This window comes from Corapipo altera, unplaced genomic scaffold, assembly GCF_003945725.1.
Source record: "Corapipo altera isolate COAL_440 unplaced genomic scaffold, ASM394572v1 54, whole genome shotgun sequence".
Lineage (NCBI taxonomy): Eukaryota > Metazoa > Chordata > Aves > Passeriformes > Pipridae > Corapipo > Corapipo altera.
The window spans coordinates 8,442,813-8,465,253 of record NW_020884902.1 but is presented as its reverse complement, the minus strand read 5'-3'; the positions used below and the strand labels follow the sequence as shown (position 1 = coordinate 8,465,253).

The 22,441-nt window shown below is 37.8% G+C and overlaps 1 protein-coding gene across 3 annotated transcripts in view; it reads right to left on the bottom strand.

Annotated features, from left to right (window-relative positions):
• Positions 1–4,759: 4,759 nt before the first annotated feature.
• CAB39 (calcium binding protein 39) overlaps positions 4,760–22,441 on the bottom strand; it is a 39,425-nt gene continuing 21,743 nt past the window's right edge. The window contains exons 1-8 of one of the 3 annotated variants that reach the window (XM_027650634.1): positions 18,746–18,874; positions 14,600–14,764; positions 10,663–10,781; positions 8,440–8,608; positions 7,637–7,696; positions 6,817–6,882; positions 5,824–5,967; positions 4,760–4,975 (exon numbers count right to left, since the gene is read on the bottom strand). In XM_027650634.1, the coding sequence (XP_027506435.1) occupies positions 4,787–4,975; positions 5,824–5,967; positions 6,817–6,882; positions 7,637–7,696; positions 8,440–8,608; positions 10,663–10,781; positions 14,600–14,731 (879 nt within the window). In that variant the 5' untranslated portion in view covers positions 14,732–14,764; positions 18,746–18,874 and the 3' untranslated portion in view covers positions 4,760–4,786. Of the gene's footprint in view, positions 4,976–5,823; positions 5,968–6,816; positions 6,883–7,636; positions 7,697–8,439; positions 8,609–10,662; positions 10,782–14,599; positions 14,765–16,275; positions 16,328–18,745; positions 18,875–22,441 lie in introns of those variants that run through there. The other 2 variants (XM_027650633.1, XM_027650632.1) reach the window with 2 other exon arrangements.

Sequence of the window (22,441 nt, the reverse complement as noted above, 5' to 3'; positions counted from 1 at the left end):
TCTTGTTTTTTTCCAAACAGATCCACCTCTCTTAAAACATATCTAAACTATATATATATTACATATGTATTACAGCATGCTGTTTATTTTCCTTCACTCCAAACACTCCCTCTTGATAAATTCTTCAGTGTTACCATCATTGGGAACACCTAAGACCTCTGTCACTTCCAGCCATGTGACACTCTCCTTGGTGGATGTAATCCTGCACACTGGAGTTACACACAGCCCCACTACAAGAGAGCTGGAAAACCCTCCTGCAATAGAAAACCTTTAGCCTGAAAGGTCTCTTTATGGAAAGCAGCAGAAAGTCAGTTCTGGCCAGGGCATTTCTGAGCAAGGAAATAAAATATCCTTACCTGTGTTGTGTGAATCAGAATCTCCAACGTGAGCCCTCTAAAGAGCTTGCCTTTTATTTTCTGTTGTGAATACAATACCCTTAGCAAAGATTATATGTTGGCTGTATAACTTGGGGGGTTGTGGTGGTGTTTTTTTAAATAGAGATGAGTCAACAAATATTTTAAAATAGGAAGCAGAACACAGAATCATTGAATGGTTTGGGTTGGAAGGGACCTTAAAGATCATCCCATTCCTACCCCCTTCCACTATCCCAGGTTGCTCAAAGGTCCATCCAACTTGGCCTTGGAAACTTCCAGGGATGGGGCATCTATAGTTTCTCTGGGCAAGCTGTTCCAGGGCCTCACCACCCTCATAGGGAAGAATTTCTTCCTAATATCTAATCTAAACCTGCCCTCTGTCAGTTTAAAGCCATTCCCCATTGTCCTGTCACTCCATATTCTTGCAAACGCTCTCTCTCCATTGTTCTTCTCCCACGAAACAGCCAATTTCCTTCAAAGAATGCAATATATTGATGTTGCCCTCTGCTCTCTCTCAACTTTTTCCCATATTTTGACTTTTTTTTTGGATGTTTTGATCTGTCTCCAGTCACAGGGGATTTAAACTGGATCTGCCCAAATACACTTGTAAATACAGATGCCATATGCCAGAAACAACTCTTCACAAGTTCAGTGTGCTCAGATTAAGCTGAACACTGATTTGAAGAGGTAACACGCAAAAGAACAGGATAACTTTTTCCTCATTATGATACTAACCATCAACTTGAATTACATTATGGTGACAAGAAACAGCACTTAAAACAGCCTTGCAAAGGCCAAAACCTTTGCAGAAATAAGCACAAAGATGACAGAAAATAAAGGCACTGCACCCAACAAGATGGCACCAGCTCGAGTGAACAACCATGGGAGAGAAAGCAACACAGACAGGGAAATAATTCAACACAGCAGCCAGCAAAGGTCCAGAATGATGGGGGGAAAATGGGGTAGCAGCAAAAAGGAAAACTGATGAAGTTGCCTGCTAGGAATGACTTGAGATGCCACCAACAGAAGAAAACTTACTGAAAGCAGCTTTGTCCACAACCTGCTCCCACAGGCTCCAAGGACAACTCCTACTGGCATTCTTAGAGATGGCAGCTTGTAAGGCAGGTCTGGCTGGTCACCTCTGTGAGGAAAACAAATTTTAAGAAGTCAGGGCAACATCTCCCTGCATTCCCCATGCCTCCTCCCACCAGGGCCATTTCAAACACCCAGACAAGTACCCAACCTGACCACTCTTAGTTAAAATTTGCACTTTGTCTGACTGCAAGTGTAAATTCTTCCTTCCCTGTCTCACTTGTGATTTTACTGCCAGTGAGGAAGAGAAATCCTTAGATTTTCTACAGAGGTTCACACAGGTGCAGCCTCTTGTAGGGGGTATCAAAGATCAAATATTTTGAGGTAATTATGTTCCTGAAGGGAAACTGGGTTTTTTTCAGTAATTTTGCTAAAAAAAGCCATCTAAAGAAAGTGCATCAAAAGCTCCTGAACACTGTTTAAAACATAACAGCCTCTCCTGATGTTTGCCACACTTCATAACTTGGGGTGTTACCTGTGTAGAGACAGCTTCAAAGGCACAGAGACCATGGGATGTCCTAAGGAAAGAGTTACCAACTGCAAACACTTTCAGCTCCTGAAAATTAGAGAAAAGTGAAGGGCCAAAACTTATCAAGGAATTGCTTCCACTAACCCTATCAGGTGCTGTCTCTGGGCATGATGGAGAAAATAGCACCTCCTCTCTTTTCCCTTGGTCATACCAAAAAGAAATAGAATTAGGAAATAATATTACAAACAGGCAAGAGAGGCTACCAACAATTGATTACATCCCTAATACAGCACCTTTTCCTATTTCCTTAAAAATGTTTGTCAAGCCAGAGTTTTTCATGATTTAAAGTGATTTCACATTTAAAAAGGGAAAAAGCTGAGCCACTCTAAGGTAATAAAGGAGAACTGACACACCCCCACAAGAAACTCATCCTCTTCGGTAACACAGTAAAGAACACACATTTTTCTTCAAAATTTTATTTTAATTTAAATTATGGGGCCAGCCAGATTTTTTTTGGATACGAAACGCATTTTCCTCAGGAGAAATGAAATGCTACCGTGGAAATAGAATTACAATTGTATACATCTCTTACTTTAAAAAAAAAAAAAAAAAAAAAAGAAAGCCAAACGAAAAACCGCTCGCATTTAAATATCTTTTAGTAATACCCTTAAGCCTTCAAGCAGATAAGAAACCACTTCCAGAACAAGTTTTTTTAATACGAAGAGCACGTCAAAGGAGCTTTAATTTAAATACAACTTCTTTTCAAAAGCCAACATTCAAATGTTTCCACATATTAAAAAAGTCACCATAGCCGTTGATTCCAAGGCGTAATATAGAGTAACCTCTACCCCAGTCCAAATGTTTTCACTTCTTGACATATATAAATCTTTAGCACATCTACGTCTTTCTAAAGAGGAAGCCTTACATGTTTATGGTGAGTAACTTGGCAAATAATGTTTTCCTCCACTCAGCTATGATAAACCAAAATATAGTAGACTGTTAGTACTGAACTACAATACCACCTCAATGCCTGTGATTTCCAGGAACAGTAAGCTGTTTTCTTTCCTGTAGGCAAAATGATTTGGTTTGCAAAGGAAATGTTAAGAACCTTTCAAAAGACCAATTATAATGTTAAGAGCAATTTTAAACAACTGAGTGAAAACACTCAGTTTTCTGGAGCTCTCGGACTTCCCTTGTGAAGGCTTTCAGATCAGCTCAAACATCACTGATTGCAAAGGATTTTCAATGGGAAGAGGACAGGAAGCAACAAACATTTTCTAGAGCATTCACAATCACTCAGTCATGCAGAATTTGAACTTTCAGACCCCAATCCGTAAGTTTGCTTGGTTGTGATCTTAGAGTTACTATATGATGGATAGATACAATTTTAATAACATCATTTAGCTATATTTAGTAGATTCCTTTTGTATGGTCACAGTAACAAAAACATGGTGCAAAATCAGTTGGGTTTTCTGGTTTTTATACTGATAGTTTGCAACATTAAAGAACAAAATCAAGAAAATTAAGTCATTTTGTTATCCTAGGACACCTATGAAATTGTTTCTTGAAGTTGGAGGGGATTAAATCATTCACTTACACAACTATTGTACTGAGTTATATACTGTAAGAAAGAAATGACGCACTGCAGGCTCCCCAGAAGTAAGAGGGATCAATATTCATTTAGCATAATCTTTGCCATTTGCAGAGCGGGTGAGTACAATGCTAGTTTAATTAAATAAGGCCAATATTATCCAGTAAGAATGTAGTATAAAGGGTTCCAGTTCTCTATTTCAGCCTACCCTAATTGATGGCACCCCATTAGATGAGTGAATACAAAGGATTTGTTTGGGTTTGAGTTTTTTTTTCTTTCAAATGCTGCAGTACTTAAGATTGTTAAATCAGCATTTCCATGTGATCTGAAGTATTCAATTACACATGAGCATTCATTTTGCAAAACTCAATATTAGGTAATAGTTACAGACTAATACAATAACATTCCTCTGCTGTACAAATTAAATCATATTTTAAAGAAATGAGCAGCCTAGGAGTTATATACAAAAGAAACCAGCAAGCATTGTTGAAATGAAATGCAAAATGTCACTGCTAGGTCTACTGTCTGAAATACCTTTAAAGTAAAATTAACAAAAACCCTTAGAACATATTTCCAAGTTTACAAGTCAAGTCTCAAAAAAAATCAAATCATGTCAAAAAAAAATTCTATAAAGCAGTGAAAGGCATATATACATTTTCCTTATGAACCTCGAGATTTCACTCTTTTAAAAGTTGCTAAGTTTCAATATCAGTTTATTTGCAAGACAACTGTTTATCCCAATAAGCTCACATCTTAGATACATTTCCCCTTTGATTACAAATAAAGCACTGCACATTTTTTTTTTTAATCAAGGCATATAATCTTATACTATGGTGCCAGGTATGCACAGGTCACATTGTGCTCATTATCTCAAACAAGGTAAGTGCAAACATACAGATTTGTTCAGATTTGCAAGCATGCAACCTGTTACTTAACTACATTAATACCTTCTCTCCTAAGCCAAACTAGTATCTATATGTTTGCTTTCACGAACCTAGAATCTTTCTTTTCAGGACTCCTAAAACAAGCAGTGTCTTTGAATTCTGAAATGACACAAATATCAAGAAAGTCCACATTGTGCAAGAAAGCAGCAGCTACGTTTCTCAACTTGGACTAAAAATGAAAAGAGAAAAACAAAAACCGTTCACTGAACAGCAGATTAGCAGTAATGTTCCTCATGAATCGATAAGAGTGCCTGATGCTGAATATCTAACAGCAAATGCTGAATTTGGGTTTAATATTTTAAAGGTTTATTGGAGATTAAGCTTCTTGCTGTGCTGGTCTCTTCAAATCCCTGATCTGTTTAACTAAATAGGTCTTCTCATCATTAAATTGTTCATCCTCGGTCCTGTCATTCTGAAACTTGCTGAGGAACTCAATAAGTTTGGTCTGGTTCTTTAGAAGGATGTCTAATATAGGCTGTGTCTTGTTAGGATTGGCTACAAACACCTGCAAGAAAATAAAAGGCATTGAGTACAATAGTGAGAAACAGTTAAAAAAGTTAAAAAACAAAGCTATCCAACAAAATATTGATGACCACAACTTAAAATTACATTTTAATTACTCCAGTATCCTACTGGATATCCAGAAAAAAATAATGGAGTATATGCAAGTTTTAAAATAAAATCACTCCTGTTTTCATCAGGACATAAGCTGAACACCAGCACCAAGTCAATTCAGTCTGTGGGAGGTGACCAACCACAATACCCTCTGCAGAAACCACTGAACCATGGTTAAATTCTATAGCAAATGCATGGTTTCATATCATTTACAGCATCAGATGGTATCTCACAGTTCACTACAAAGTTCTAGATCTCAAGTTATAACTCTTAGCTGCTTGTCTGCTGCAAAGTCAGAAGGCATCTGTTATAATGTGCAAATTACATTACAGGCTTTGAAATGTAGGTGACCTGACTAAAATACTGCTGTTCTTCAAAGATCATGCAGTATGATAAAAACACTTCTGAACTCCAGAGTGCTTCATGAGCCTGTATTAAATCATGTACTCCTCCTCCTCTTAACTGCACTTCATCCTTCTTTATTCCAAAATTTTCTAAGAGAGATCAGAGTGACAATCATATGGAACTCCCCGAGTAGTTTCTAAATAGTTTTCAAAAGACACCAAGATATCTTGGTAAAGATGGATCATAATAAGGCAAATATCAGCACTCTCTTTAATCACTTAGCAGTCATTAAGATAAGCTCCAGTGAGGCTCAGCTAAATAGTTTACTTAATGAAACAACTTCTGGTTGGATTCTCGTGGTTTTTTGTTTCAGGGTAGGGTTTTTAAACATACCTTAAACACATGGAAGGCCTCAAACTGAATGTTACGACTCTTGTCTCGTAGAAGGTTCATCATTAGTTTGAGATTTTCAGGTTTACTGATGTATTTTGTCATAATTGTGAAGTTGTGTCTGTCCAATAACAATTCACCAAGAAGCTAAAGGGAGAAAACAAGCCCAGATGGAAAAATTACTAACACTGGACATAAGAATCAACTTTTTCATAAGTGCTTTCAAACACCCTAAGCAGCTGACACTGGGCTGTAAATACAGTAACAACAGAACTCCAGGGTCCCAAATTTCAAAAGTGTAGGGTGCATTTTCCTCTTATTTAAATTATGCAGTTTCTCCTTCTTCTCGGAAAGTGAAAAATCACCTTTGCTCCCCCCTTGTTAGGAAATGAAAATGAAAGAAAAGTCTTTCATTCTTTTTTTCCCATGACTTCATTACTTTCACTTACACAGAAGTTATTCAGCAACAGTAGCAATGCCTTAAAAAAACATAACTCAAAACCTAAACAGGTTAGTACTTCAAATGAGAAATATTTACATTCCTTTGGCTACGTTCTTTGTCCAAAGGGGATTAAAAGGATATTCCCCACAAGGATCACCTTTGCTACAAGTTCTGTATTGCATTTACATTCCCTATTGCTTACCCACTTGAATGTAAGATTAGTATTGCTCTAGGTACATCTTGTCAATCTTTGTTTAAAAATTATTTAAATGTGTCCAGATTTGTCAAAGTGAAAAAACCCAACAAAAATAAAGATACTTGAAGAGCCATTTCTTCATAGGGAGAGAAATAACTTAGGTCTGTGCTGGACACTAAATAACAAAAGGACTGGACTAAAAAAAAAACTAGTTGATCCCAAGAATTCACATGTAAGAAGAATTAAAACAAACACTATTGAAGGCAGTTACATAAGCCATTTCAAATAAAGTCAACTCATCTGGAAATTAAAAGCTTTCTCTTACTTTCCATTTAATAAGAAAATAAAATTGCCTTACCTTAAGTGACTGTCTCTTTGTCACATAGTTTTCTGAATGAAGTAACTTCTCATATTCACTGAAGAACTAAACACAGAATAAAGAGAAGGGTTAGGACTTTTCCAAGTGTCATAGTCACTCTTCTTCTAAATTATTGTAACAAAGTAGAGGAGATGCCAATCCCTAACAAAAACATAAACAAAATCTGAAATCTCAATAGGTTCCTGTAAGTCACTATTATTAAAACACTGTATATGCTTTAAAAAAATATATATTTGCTCTTTTAGGAGCCTTTAACGTTTAGATTTCAATGTAGTGGAAGTAGTTACCTTATTATTTCTTAAACTGTAACAGAAATAGGTTGCCCAGAGAAGCTGTGGCTGCCCCATCCCTGGAAGTGTTCAAGGCCAGGTTGGAGCAACCTGGTCTAGTGTCACATGCCTTGCCAATGGCAGGGGTGGGGAGTGGAACCAGACGATCTTTAAGGCCGTTCTGTGACAGCTCCTGGCACTGGACACCCGTAATTCCCGCACTCCCAGCAGCAGGGAGAGGGATATCCTGGATTCCTTGGTGTCAGGGGAAAGGCAAGGGCTCCCTCTACCGAAGAAATCAGGTCGAGCGCCCAAAGAACAAGATTCCCGTTGCCTTCTCCTCCTTTTATCCCTTTCTACATTCAACAACAGGGTCGTGATCTAAATTTTACTGTTTTGCAGAAATTACTGCAAGTTCAATTGTTTTAATATTATGTGGAAGTTTACTAAACAAGGAGTGAAACCACCAATTTCTTCAAAGAAGATGTGCAGCGCTAGAGAATTCTAAATACTGAAACAGATCTGCTCACCCTATCGTAATGCTGTTCCAAAAATTCTGCACTTAACAACTTGTGTCTTGTAAGCAAATCCTGCAAAAAAGCACAAACCCAATATTTTAACTGAAATATTTATACAGTACATAGACATTCACATTAAACAGTGAGTACATATATGGCATTCAATAGAAAATTTTGCTGTTTCATTAAATTAAGAGATTTAAGACTTGAATGCAATTACCTGGACACTGCTAAGGATCTTGGCATCACTTAGGAAAGATCTGTGATGTGTTACTTTAACTCACAGATAAATGGACTGTGGAATTATCACTGAAGAGTGCTATTATGGATCAAGGCTGTGCTCTGCACATAACTACACACAACCAAGGTTAAGACCTACTATTTAATGTTGATGAATATTATGCTAATACTCCCATAACTCAATGTTTTAGGGCAACAGAAAATTTTCCCAGACAAAGCAACAGTATCAAATATACTCAGGGTTATAACAGAATGAAAAGGAGTTTGCTCAGTTGAGGAGTTGCAGACACAGATTTAAAGCCCCTGGCATGGAAGGGCACACATATTCAGGTAATGCAGGATAGTTTACATCTTACTCTCTAGAACAAAATTTGGGGGAACATGGTATATATATATTTAAAGGCATGTCTTGCATTCTGAGAAATAAGGAAGAGCAATGTCCAGCCCACCATTTGCATCACACCTTATTTTTGCCCCTCTCCCAAGGCCTGTTTTGCCCAGGAAAATCACACAGAGCACCTGGGTTCACAAAGAGAACTACAGAAATAATAATTCCAAGGCTGTCAGTGAATTACCTTGAACGTGGCAAATGCATCGGAAGCGATGTCAAACGTTGACATCTCCACGTATCTGAAGAAATCGTAGAATTGTTCTGACCACAAGATTATTTTAGCAAGTGGTTCATGCCGGATGCATTCCCTAAGCATTATTCCACAATTTAGAGCAATTTCTGGAGATTCGTACCTATAAAAAAACCCAAAACAACCCAAAGACTTTTTATAAATGCTTTCACAAGTTAGTAGTGCAACACCACACTGCAAATTACAGTTTTTAATACTATCAAGTAAACAAAACCTCAAAAGTTAGAGGTACTTATTTTTCTGCACTGGACTCAATTTTTAAATATTGCTACAAAATATTACTGAAATAATTGCCCATTACATGGCAAATTACAGCCAATTCAAATGAATTTCACAAACTGAGAAACAAGACTAAACAAATATGTTTTCTCTGTTCTCAAAATCAATTTTCTTGTTCCATATTGGTAGGATTGTAGACATCTGGAAGAGCAGTAAATTATTTCTGTCTTGAAAGCTACTTGCCCAAACATGACAGCAATTTACACAAAACGATCCATATAACCAGGAAGGATCAATCATACTGGACACAAATTCACACCTCCTCGTTCATTAAACCACTTTCCAGCATCACTGGCTGCTCTACACATTGTGGGGTTCAAGCCTCTGGAGCAGTCACAGACTCTTATACACCTTCCTGCCTCCCACCTAAAGAATCCTTCATCCTACACCATTGGAAGGTAATTAAAATTCACCAGAATAATTCAGGAGCAAAGTATCATTGTGCATACTGAGTATTATCTATATTATCATACAAAAACATTGCCTTATAAAATAATTTTCATGTAAAATGGTGCAATACTTTCCCATTCATGGAGATTTGAAACCTACTGAACTTTTTGCAACTTATCCAACAGTATAAATTTACATAAATCTGTCTCAGTTGGATGTAACCAGATGTAACATCTAAGCTGCTAAAGCTAAATGCTAATTTCAAACATTCTGACTTATGAAAATGAGTTCCAACAATCCCTGTGGGAATAAAGCTCTCTGAAGGGTGACAACACAGACTAAAAGTGAGCAGGAATTTGTTACATCCCTCACTGACTCACACAGCAATGAGAACATGCTGAGAAAGCAGTTTTCTCTCTCTGCACCTCAAATGTTGTTGCCTTCTTTTGTAAATTATTTTGAAGAAGTACTGAATCACTAATTTCTTTTGTCTTATGCCACAATTAATATTTTTGCCCCTCTAACATTTAAATCACGCCTTACCTCAAAATTAGGGCTGCAATGCAGGGGGAAAAAAACCCAAAGCAGGCCCTCTGGCAGACAAGTGTAGATCTTATGGTCATATGGTTTGGTAATTATAAAACTACTTCAAATAGCTGCACTTTTAAAATCGTGTAGTAACCTTTGATGAACTTTTCTATCCCAAAATAACGCACTGGAATTGCAATTTTCAGAACTATCTTAATGCTATTAGAAATGTGAGCAATTCCTTCTGAAATTAAGAGAGCACATTCCCAAATTTTTAAAAAATCCTATTTTAATACAAATATATTAACAACACCTGCGTTCATGTTTTGAGAACCACAGCTCTACATGCCCATATTCAGTATGGCACGACCCTCCAACACCCAGAACATAAGATAATGTAAGAATATCCAGCACACCCAATAATACAAGAACAGAAAATGAAGCAGCCATCTGGCATGCACAATATGCTCCAAATTATTTGTTTGGTCAAGTCTGAGTTGATGTGTTTGTGTCTCTACAGGAATATAAATCACTGAATAAAAAGTCTAAGACCAAACTAAGGCCAGGGGATAAGCCAGCAAACTAGAAATTACAGTGGTTAAAAGGAAAAAAAACCCCAGTCTTCCACTCTTGATAAATTCACAAGGGAATAGTTTAAACAGGCTCAAATACTATACAGAAGGAAAATGTCTGATTACCCCAGTAAGAATATTTTAGATTACTAACAGTTCTCAATTTTCAGTTATATTTCACGCAAAAGTAGATTGCTGGTGATTTATTACTCAAATTTTCCTTTACTTAGGGGAATTACAGACCTCAACACCAAGAAAAAAATAAAATTAAAAAAACCCAAGCATATTGCAAAAGAAGAACAATCATGTCAGAACTCTCTACTTCTCTATGAATTTAAAAACTCCTTACTTCATGTGAAAGCATATTTATGCTCCACAGTGCACATACCCTTTTAATAGCATGAATAATATATTCTGTTGAGTGCAGATGTATTCAACTGTGGGAGTCCTTGTACCAATTTGTCTTCTGAGAATGTTGTTGAAAATTTGAGCAACATCTTTCTTGCCCTGTCAAAAACATTGGCAGTTAAACACACAATACTGAAGTCCGCCAGGAACGTTAACATTGAACATTGTCATCACCTCATGCAGTTGTACTGAGTTCTGTAGTTCAGTCAGCCTCCACACTCTGATCTTAAACAGATTTAATATTATGTTTCTTTATGCCCATCTCAAATATGCCAAAGCACTCAAAACATTACATCACATTGCAGCCACACCATGGGTAATTTACACCAAGAAGTAAAGCCAGTTGATGTTTCATCAGATACTTCTATGTAGCATCAATCTTCTGGGCTTATTCTATACTTGGTTTTGCTAATAACATAGCAGTTTTTAACTGTGCTCTTGCCTGAAAGTGTGTTTCTTCAATATTCCATTATCCTCTTCCCTTATCTAGGAGCACATAATGCCACCATTAAGAGTATGCAGAGCATTTCCAACTTCAGTGTTAACATCCAGCTCAGAACTATAACTTATGAAAATAAGTAAGTAAATAAATAAATAAAAAAACCACACACACAGGAATCATCCACTGACCTAAAATGCAAGTCTCACATTTTTCAATGCATAAAAGAAGTATAAAAAAGACCAGGATGCTGGAATTCAGTAGAGATTATACTAAAAAAAAAAATGTACAAGGATAGCACCAAGACCATAAAAGGAGCTGAGAATGTTCTTTGTTGAATATATATACACACACATCTCCTATTTATTTCTTCTGTCAGACAACAGGTAAAGATGACAAACTGGCACAGACATCTAACAAAAAGCTGATTATAAATATAAGTACTTTTCACTGTCACTCACATGCATCATTTAAAAGCCAGATTTCTGCAATTAACTGTCCATTTTGGATGGAAACAAAGACACCTTCAAGATTATGTGTTATCAGATCTAATCCAGAAAAAGACTAGGCAAACTTGTACTAAGCTTGGACTTGCAAATAAAGGCCTGTTAAGCAACTCCACCTAAAGGTTCTCTATATGTTATAAACAAACCCCATATGTATATAATGTTTCTTGACAGGCTCTAACTGTACTAGAAATCTCCTGAGTAACACCAGGAAGCTTTTGAGTAAATGCAGGGCATATTTAACTAGCAGGAATTTTAAAAACAACAGCAATTATTTAAAATTATTTCTGTCTTCTAATCAATGTCAAGCAGGCTGCATGAGAAAAAAATGAAATGTTTATGTTTATAAAAATGTAGGAGCACTGTAGTTTTACAAAGGGCATGTTTTGTGAATTGCCACAGTTTTGTTAGTGTTGTTTTCAGGATATAAGGGATTGTTTGTAAACGCTGTTTTCTCAATTACAATTCCATTGAAAGCCAGCCCAAAGCAACACCAGAACTCTTTGTTCTGAAATGAGCAGAGCTGCGTTCCTAGAAATCGCTTCACTCAAACTCCACATAATTCAGTCATCAACCACCATTCACTAACGCCGCCAGTTCTGCGCTGGATCTCACAGTTTGCTTTGGATTCCCCAGCAAGAACAGCATTTCCTTACTATGCATATAATTGAGCTGCTGGTGGTACACAGCAATCCCAGAGGGATGCATTGCTAAGTGACCTCATGGCCTAACGAGGGCACCAAACCCTGTGCCAACCGTCAGGGCTGCGAGAGGTGAGAGGGACACTGTGCCTCTATTGTCCTACCGGCACAAGGATTCAGCCTCCCTTAGCAGAAGGTATTTTTGGGTTTGGCTTTTTCTTTCTTCATTTAAAAAAACAAAAACAAACAAAAAAACCCCCCTAATTCCACAAGAGATACCATCTCTTCTACAGACACACTAGTGCAGATCAGCCAGGAGATAACTGGTAAGTTTGTAAGACTGGTTAGTAGATGGTTGGGTTGACTGCTTTACCTGGAAAACAGACTTCCAGAGAAGGGCATAATTTTAAACAGGCCTTTACATACATACAGCACAGGCTGGACAGTCACAGATTGTTCATTAAAACATGAAATCTGTTACTTTTCCAGTTTTTACATGTTACTTTTCTGGGCATTTTTACCATACCAATTCAGATTAAAATACATTTGAGACAGTTTAAGAGACAAGAGTGAACAGTCCCTGTCTATTAATTAGCTGTCTCTTCCTGTTCTACAAGGAAACCTTCTTCAGAAATTAGTGAAGTTGTTGGGAAAAAAAAAAAAGTTTAGTTTATCACTGAATGACCTCAGGTTGCAGTGGAAAGAAGGAAAAAATTCAAGACCTACTCTTGAAGTTTAAAAACCAACAGAAAATCAAACGTGTATTTCCATCAGTAATGGAGAAACCATTTCAAATGCAGCAAACTCATAACCACAGAGATGTGGGATATCAAAGCCAACACCTGACTGACTTTGTGACAGCTGGAGCACATCTGGAGCACAGGTGTGTTGACATTAATTCCAGGTAACAACAACAGCTGGACAGTCTGCCAGATCCCATCCTCACAAAGCAGGCTAAGTCCAGCCTAGAAAGCAGCATGAGTGACTTTTCTCTCTCAAGGGGGAACCGTCATATCCTCGTGTAACAAAGCAACACAACGTCCACAAGCAGGAAACAACTCACCATCTTTTTAAGTCCCCTTAGAATACAAAGCACAGTTCTCCTTAATGAGAACAAGCCTGCACATATTGTTTTCATTCCTCATTACCAGGAGATAATGAAGGTTTCCTTTGCTCATAACTGGGCTGGGTAAACACCAAGCTGATACAAATCTATAGAGGTCAGCAGAATCCAGATGATGTTTCATGATTTCCTTTCCTCAGCAATTAAAGGCCATCACATTTCAGCATTTCCTCTCAGCTTTCCCAGGTCTCCTTGCTTATTTAACAACTTGAATGTTTTATGTTTGGTATAAACAGTTGTGTGGACAGGGAAAAAATACCACTGTATTAAAATTAAACACAAATCAGAGGGAGTTATGGGTGGGGTGGAGGGGAGAGAAGAAAGAATTGGGAAGAAAGCCATTGTTTTTGGAATGTCAAACTACAATAGGACTTCAAACTGTTGTGTTTGCATTGTGAGCAACTTGTTTATGAAGAATCCTATTTTTAAGCAACCTGAAGTGGGATGGTCTTTATGGTCGAGGCTGTGGAGTGAGATACATGGGGTTTGGCTCCTTTCCTAGACAACCACACACTTCTTGTGAGACCTCAGGGAAAACAGAAAAATCCAACTGTACATATAACTAAACAGGGTGATTCTTCACTATAGCACTGGGAAGCTAAATTGTTCCATGTGGTGTAGTGAAAAAGTCTGTATAGAGATATGTTTTAATATAAGTATTGCTATTTTGAATTAATCAATAAAAACTTGGGTTTGTTGGGTTTTTTTTAATAAACACAAAAAAATGAGGAAAATAGAAAAAAGGTTGCATCATTCAATTCTAAAAAGAGAAGAGAAATACTGGCCTGTTAATAAAACTAACAGCCTTAACATATAAATTCTCTTACTTTTCCAAGTAATTTGATTTAACAAGATGATAATATAGATATGTCTTGTAGTATTATGGTTTGTGTTCACTATGGTATTACTGTTAAGGGATTAACCTTTCTGTTACACAACAATTAAGAATTATTCCATAATTTTAATAGACCTGTATCACTGGATTAGAGCTTTATCTACTCCAAATTCATGTTTATATGGCTAAATTTATGGATTTCATATTCTATAGTTGCTTAATTTTCTATGCAGTTTGGAACAATGAGTTCTCTTTCTAATGGATTTGTCATAACCGGAAAATAAAAGCTGAAGACAGAAACATATCTCAACCAATTTAAGTGGTAGGAATTCTAACATACAGAATGTAAGAAATGTCAAACCTCCTTTCTTACCTCAAAATCAATTAGCTGCAAGTCAGCTACTAGGGTACTAAGAAGACCACTGTTGTACAGCTCCTGAGCAAGCTGTGCCACAGCTTCTGTTTGGGGTTCTTTTTCATTTGTGCCATACAAGATTTCTTTCATGGCAACAAGGTTTTTTGAGACCTCCTCGGTGGCCTAAAGAAAACGAGAAAACAATACAGTTAGAGCACAATGCCATTTGTCTTTGTAACTGCACACTCCATTATTCTTAACATCTGCAGACTTCCACTAAGGGGGCGGGGGGAATAATCAGGAAACAACAAACTGCTAAAAAAAAAACAACAATAGATATTCTTTCTGCAAATAAGACTGTTATAAGAGTGGTCATTTAAAAAAAAAAAAACACAACTAAAAAGAAGACACAAAACACACAGAATTTGACAAGTTATTACAAGTAAAAATCTCATCCTTTTTACCACCCATCAATTTCCCATTCAAAAATCCCCTAAAGAACAGCAATGGGATGAAAAGAACCTGACAAAGTTTCCATTCTGTAAAACAGAGTTACGCACAATCAGACCGGAAAATGTGACATGGAGACTCATGTCTGTCCCTAGTGAACTGCTCAGAGAGAACAAACGCATCCCTCCTACAGATTCTGCCCTCATCAGGTGTTGTCAAATACTGGGCTCCCATTCCAGTTAGTGCAGGTGACATTTTTCCTTCCCAGCAAACAAAACCTCAGGGAGAACCTACCTGAGTTTCCAGGTTGTCTCAGTATAAAAGAACAAACCAGCAAACAGCCCCCTTTGTATCACCTCAAAAGGACGTGGTGACACAGGAGACAATTAAAGGTCTAAAATCCTTCCCCATTTCAAGTCCATCTTACAGAAGACAGACAGGTCTGACCTCTCACTTAGGAAAGCCAGGGTGAGGAATTCCTAAATTGCCAAGATGAGCTGGAGCAGCATTTAGCAGTGGAAACGCAGTTATCTCAGGAGTAAAAAAAAAAAAAAAAAATATCAACAAGAACACTTCTAAACACCCACTTCTGAATCTTAAAGCACAATTGTTTTGGACCAAAAAGAAAAAGAACTACTCCTTTCAATATACATGTTTACTTAGCCTGGGGGCAAAATGCTGGAAATTATCATCCTAAGTAGGTGGTTTAATTATACTATATTAGTTCTTCACGTGCCTAAAAAGTCTGAATGGCTTGTGACTGATTTTCAGTAATTAGATGAACCTGCCAACAAAGTATGCATACACTTTAAGTATTTACGATTGATAGCTTGTGGAAAATTAATTAAGTGAAAAAATGATGACTTTCTGGATATTGCTGGTCTTCCAAAGGGTTATGTCAGAAGATTTCTCATTTGTGCTTTTCATCTAGAGAGGCTTTAAGATCAGCATGACCATGCACTATTCAAGCCAGAGCCATTCCAGCTTTGCTAGGTATGCATGTAAGGATTCCATGACCTTTAAGGAGGCTCCATATCATCTTTAGCTCCTCCACAACTTTCCACTCTCTGCTGCCTCCCTCTTCTTGCTAACTGCAGTTCCCAGTCCCAGTTGTCTCCTCCTCAATCGAAATTCCAAAGGATTTTCTGTGCACTTGTTAGTAAGACAGTAAGAAGCAGGTGCTCAGTAAGACTGCTCAGATTCATGACAGCTCCTGAAGACATGAAGTGGGAAAGTCAGCTTACCATACTGTAGCAGTATTACACCACACAATTTCTCTAAAATTCAGAAGAAATGCCTCTTTTCTAGGAAAAGAACAGGAACATCTGTCAAACATGGAGATGCAAAGAGCTGTCTTTGATAAATGGCTACCAAAAAAGAAGAAGCAGTAATAAAACCTCTATTGCAGTTTGTCCCTGCACACTGATGTAAGATGAAAGAGGAAGAAAGGCAGAAGTTCAAGTAACCACCTATTTTAAGTAAGATGATGGTATTGAGGAAATGCTTGTAACTAAAAACAATGCTAATGGAGAATTTTTCATCCTAAAACCCCAGGAAACAGAACAAGCCTCCCCAAACCCCAAACTATTAATCATGCTTGAGGGCTGTCCCTCACCATCAGCCCAAGAAAGATATTAGTGATGGAAATGCTTACAAACCAGGCAGAAAACACTGCAGTGTTTCCCAACACTGAGGGCTTTAACAAAAAAAGAAGAAAAAAAAAAAGGCAAAAAAAGCCCAGCTTTCTAGCCTAGCATGAACATACAACTTGGTAACTTCAGGAACAGACAGCAGGACTTAAATGCTCTTCACAACTGTCAAGACCATCTGAATATCCTTCACTTGAACTTGGAATGACATGAAGCTTTAGTGGGAAGTAATGGCTAGAGACACAGAGCCATAGAAGAGAATCACAGAATCATTTAGGCTGGAAAATGGACTTAAGCTCAAGTCCAATCATTAACTTAGCCCTGCCAAGTCCACCACTAAACCATGGCCCTAAGAAACATGGAACAGCTTAGCTGGAAGGTCCCTCAGGAGGTCATCAGGGTCCAACCATCTGCTCCAGGCAGGGCCAGCCATGCTCTGAACAGCTCCGTGGATGGACACCCCACCACCTCTCCAGGCAGCCTGCACCAATGTCTGACCATCTCCAGCATGAAGAGTCTTGCTTGCATCACTTCAGCTTAGGCCAAACTACCATTTCTGCAAATACAGAAATATGAGGTTTTCTGAAACTATTATATCAATAGCCAAGGTCTTCTGATGCGCTACAATTTCATAAAATGTAACATCTCTAGACTTCCTTCTCTTCTAAAACTTAACATCAAAAAGAATAGAAATAAACTACAAACTTTCAGAATCCCTCTTCCATATTCCACGAACTCTTGAACATATTCCGAACACAAGATGTGCAGACTTATTTCTGCCCTTTCAGTGGATAGCTACGCTGAAAAATATAAAGCTACATTAAATATCAATGTTAAGAGCCTAGCAAAAAAACTAGTAAAAAAAAAAATCAAGAAAGACAAAGCTGGGTAGCATTACTTGCATGATTTACCTAAGGTACTGAGATCTACATAATTTTCTAATGCACTGCTTTCTTTTAACAGGAAAAGTCTCTAGAGAAAGATCAAAATACACAGTGAAGTTTATCCAAAAAACATGATCAAAAGTCAATTAACAATCAGACACCATATATAAAAAATAAATAAACTATATCCAAATATTATATATAAGCAGGGTATATTTTATATATATATATATAAATATATATAAGTATATATATAAAATAGTCTCTAAGTTTATATTACATATTTTATATATTAAAATTTATATTTTATTGATATTAACATTTATATATATGTATGTTCTCAACACTAAGAAGGAGTAACCAGCATTTTAGAGAAAAATTCTGCGGCAAGTCACATTTGAAATTTAATGGTGCCAGACAATACCACCTGAGGACAAGTCAAACTAATGAAACTTAAATACAAGGCAAGGAAAACAAGGAAAGTACTTACTTCTCTTTTTATCAAAGATAAGAAGATATTATTTAAAAAGAAATGCAGACACCATGAAGTCACACATATGACTGTTACACAAGAACAGCTGCATGTCTTTGTAGCTATGAACTACTATGGTTTATTCCAGTGTCAAGAAATATAACTGAAATACCCTAAAATTTACTATTTCCTTAAAGACTAAGCAGTGCAAATACCAAATACTTCATTTAGACTTGAACAGCTGGAGTATTTGAGGTTTATGAACAGTAGGAAAAGATGAAGAACACATGGTCAGTCCCAAAATATTTCCAATGAGCTTGAAGGCTCCAGGTCTATGAACCCCTGTGGTTGGGGGTTCTGTACTCATGGGTAATGCAGTTACAGCAACTGCACTATTAATGAAAACATCCACCAAAAAGATAAAACAGATAGGCTTTGAGCCTATACTTGGTGAATATTTTTACTAGTCTAGAGTAGTATCTATTATAAGTAACAAACAGAATTTTTTAATGATTCTATTTAAAATTGGCTGGATTTCAAAATGCTTATAAAACTATACCATTTTGTAAATGGTATACTGTCTACATCAGTGCAGTGCACATTCCGAAGGCCAAAAATGACTGGGTGATTTTTCAGCAGATATTTAGCACGAAGAGCTAAGTTCAATTAGAAAAGAAGCACATCTCACTTGTTACTAAGCACATCTCACTTGTTACTTCCAGAAGAAGCCTCATCTTTCCTCTTTGAGTAACAGCCCCACACTGCAGGCCAGGCAGATCACTTAACCTTTAGCCTTCTTTCAACCATGGATTAACTGTACGCACGTGCACAGCAAAGTTAAAGTTTTACTGCTTTGTAAATGGCAGTTTAACTCACTGAATGAAAGCTGACCTATGGCAACCTGGTGTAAAGTTACATTTGGGTAGCTGAGTGCAAGCAGCACATGGTACAGCCCATTACACAGTGTGTGCCCATCCTATAGAGAGCTGGTGATGTAAATAAGAGAGGCCAATCATGTCTGCAAGAGCAAGAGCTGCTCTGGGCAGGTTAAGCCAAGGTCGGAGGGTAGGGAAGAACGAGTTTATTACATGAGTAAATATTTACCTTCACAACAGTACACATGTGCCACAAACCAAGCTAACTGCTAGTGTAAAAATAAATGCTGATGTCAGCCAACAAGGGGGAAGAGATGCAAATCGAGACTAACTAATGGGCTGGGTCACAGTTAGGTCCCAATTACATGAAAGGAATTTTCCTTTCCTTTCCCTTTAGCCCCCCCCTTTCTGAAAGAGCACAAGTCGTGGAGAACAAACAGCATGTGTGATGAACACATTTTCAGTTATAAAGTACTTGACATCTCATCTGCCTTTCAAAATGCTAACAGATAGCAAGCTATCCCCTCTGTCTAACACAAGACTGCAGCCAGCCAGCCCCCAGAACTGTGGTACACAGGGCAGCCCCTCAACAACGAGCCACAGTGCAGCTACTTCAGATCACAGCTCCTAAGAAAGTCCCACACACTTCAAGGACGTTTCAGAATGACCTGGAGAACTACACAGTTAATTTTTCTCCAGTTTTCACATAGCTCAAAGAAAGACAGATTAACATGTAAACTAGAATTCACTTGAATTTCAGATTTTCAGTTATAAAACAAATTTTCCAGTACTGCAGGGCAGAATGCTTCATAAGTGAACAAGAGGCATCATGACTCTAACTGTTTTACACCTTTTGTTTTGAAGAATATCTTCCATGTGGATTATAAAGGATATACAGGAACACAAACTATCTAAGCTTTAAAAATCTTTATTACCTCCTTTGCTTTTCCCTCCTCTCACAAAACATTAAAAGGTTTTAAATTTCAGCCTAAGCACTGAAAAAACTGAGCAATTCTGTTCAAACATAGTTAATTACACTTATTTATAGGAAAAATTATTTGTCTAATTTTCTTCCAAATCTGTATTGCCAAATGTGTTATGAAACTCTCTGAGAGCATCTTCCACATAGCAAACTGAGTATTTTAATTTTAAGAAACAAGGTAGTATAGGACAAGTAGATATTCCCTGCTAAAAGCTTGTCTTTACCACAAACAGTAATCAACAGTATGTACCAGGCTGCTTAGCACTGAAATTTCATTGTTGATATGTGACAGGCTACAAAAGCATACCCCTGGATCAAACAGAGACCATGAAGAAGAAATTACTGAGAGAGAGACCATATTTTATACAAGTCTAGTCACTAATAAAATGAAGTCATTAAAAAAGAAAAACTTTTGCATCCTTCTTCCTTTTTAGTAAAAGGCAGTAATTTTTGTGTTTTATGTGCAGTGAGTTTTTCTATTTCTGTTCCAGTACTATCTACAGAACTCACCCTTTCATCAGCACAGAATTCTACTCCAAAAGAGGCTGAAAAGTTACACTACAGAAAGGATCATCATAATAAAAGGGATAATGAAAGATAAAAAGATGCATAAATACTGACATATGGGCACAAAGAAATCTTTGTTCTTTTCTAACAATGGCTGCTGCTCAGACCTCTGCTGTCTTTTAACTCCAAAGTCACTCCAGTCATTTCAACAGACTGGACAGGAAGAGGGCACAAATTCAGGGTGTCTAAGCAGAGCTGTGCCCTCAAAGATTTGATGACTGGTCTGTAAGATACTGAAGACCTTCCTCTACCAAACCAGCAAACCATCCGAGATAAACAGTCACAGCCAGAGGCACCTTCCTGAAGTCCTGGCTTGCCAAGGAACAACTATTTCCTGAAGAACCTCTATATGGAGGTGTTGACATTAGTGTTGTGTATGTCTGGATCCATCAGCTGTTCTCCTTTGTGAATAATGAGGATGACAGGGAACAGCACCACCATACCCAGGCTCAGTCCCCTGAATTCCAGGATTTAACCCTCCTCTCATTTAACCCAGTGAACATGGCTACCCTTCTGTACTCCTTCAAGCACAATGTGTTGCTCTCTACATGACACAAGAAGCCACTCTTACAGGCTCAGCGTATTATTTCTTGTCCAAGCAGCAGCCTCACATAAATGAGGTCTTTCAGAAGGATGGAGGTGTGGGACTGAAGGCCAGCAAGAAGAAATGGTACGTAATAACCTTCAGCTATAGCATCAAGACCACAGGCATGTGCTACAGTGCACAGCCATCCACAGTGGGATGTAGCTGGTCTGTTCCCCATTAGAGGTCTAAGCAACAAAAGATGCCACAAAAGAGCACGGATTTTAAGATCAAGCCCCATCTCCAGGAATTAACAATGGGGCCGAGATGAAGGAGGTGGTGCCGTGTCTCATCACAGACTCTTCAGAACGCACCTTCCCCTCCTCTCCTGACAGATGTCTCTTTTAGTAAAAGAAGAAAAGCCTTCACACAGGCCTGCACAACACATCATAACATTTTTCTCTCCAGCAAGAGAGAAAAAGCGTCAAGGAAAAATACCGTGGTACACCTCAAGACACCTGGAACATAACACATGCTGGCAGGGGGGTAGAAGATGCTGATTTTTAAAGAATATTGGGATAAAGATGGCAATTTGATTAAGCCCCAGATTCTCCTGCACTTAAAAGTAGCAGTGCCAAATCTAGGTGAAACTGAATATAGAGGAACTGGCCACATTCTGCTTAAAAATACTAGTGAATATGAAAAGATTGTGACTAACTCCTACACAGGACTGGGGATACCAAGAATGGCACATAACAGCTAAATAATGCTGGGAGAGGATCCAAGGAGGGTATCACAGCCTGCTTCAAAAGCTGGTATATTGGAGAGGGAGGTGTTTTGTTCGCTTGGTTTTTTTGGTTTGTTGGGGTTTTATAAGTATTCAAACCTATGACCTTGTGCTGTGTTTATCAGGAAAAACTTCATCTGAACAGTGAATACTTCTGCCATATAAGTCACTAGGTGGGATGCAGCTGCATACAGGCTGAACTTAAAGATAATTTTCAGTCATGTTAGCAAGACTACCAGTTGAGAAGTAAGTGACTGTGAACAGGGAGAGATCCTGAAGTAGCAAGACATCCATCTAAAGGAAGCTGCACTGGCACAGAAACTTTTCACCACATCTTCCTGTGGGCTGAAGAAAAGGCAGGAAAATCAAAATATATTCTCTGTTGATATCCATCCAGACACCAAATTCTTTGGTTCCAGTAAGGGACACTCTGCTCTGTGAACACTTGCATGGACAAGCAGAGACAGAACTACGGTGCAGTAGTAAAGGTTCTCTGGTGGTCACAAGCACCAGAACACCCTAGAGCTGTAAGCTGCTTACTAAAGAATGCAATGTCCTACAGTTACAAACCAAATTATTTTAAGTATCATTATCAGCTGCCAGTGGCATAAAAATGCAAAGCCAACCAACATGAAACACACCCATTCAAAGGTACATAACTTGCCCGTTAT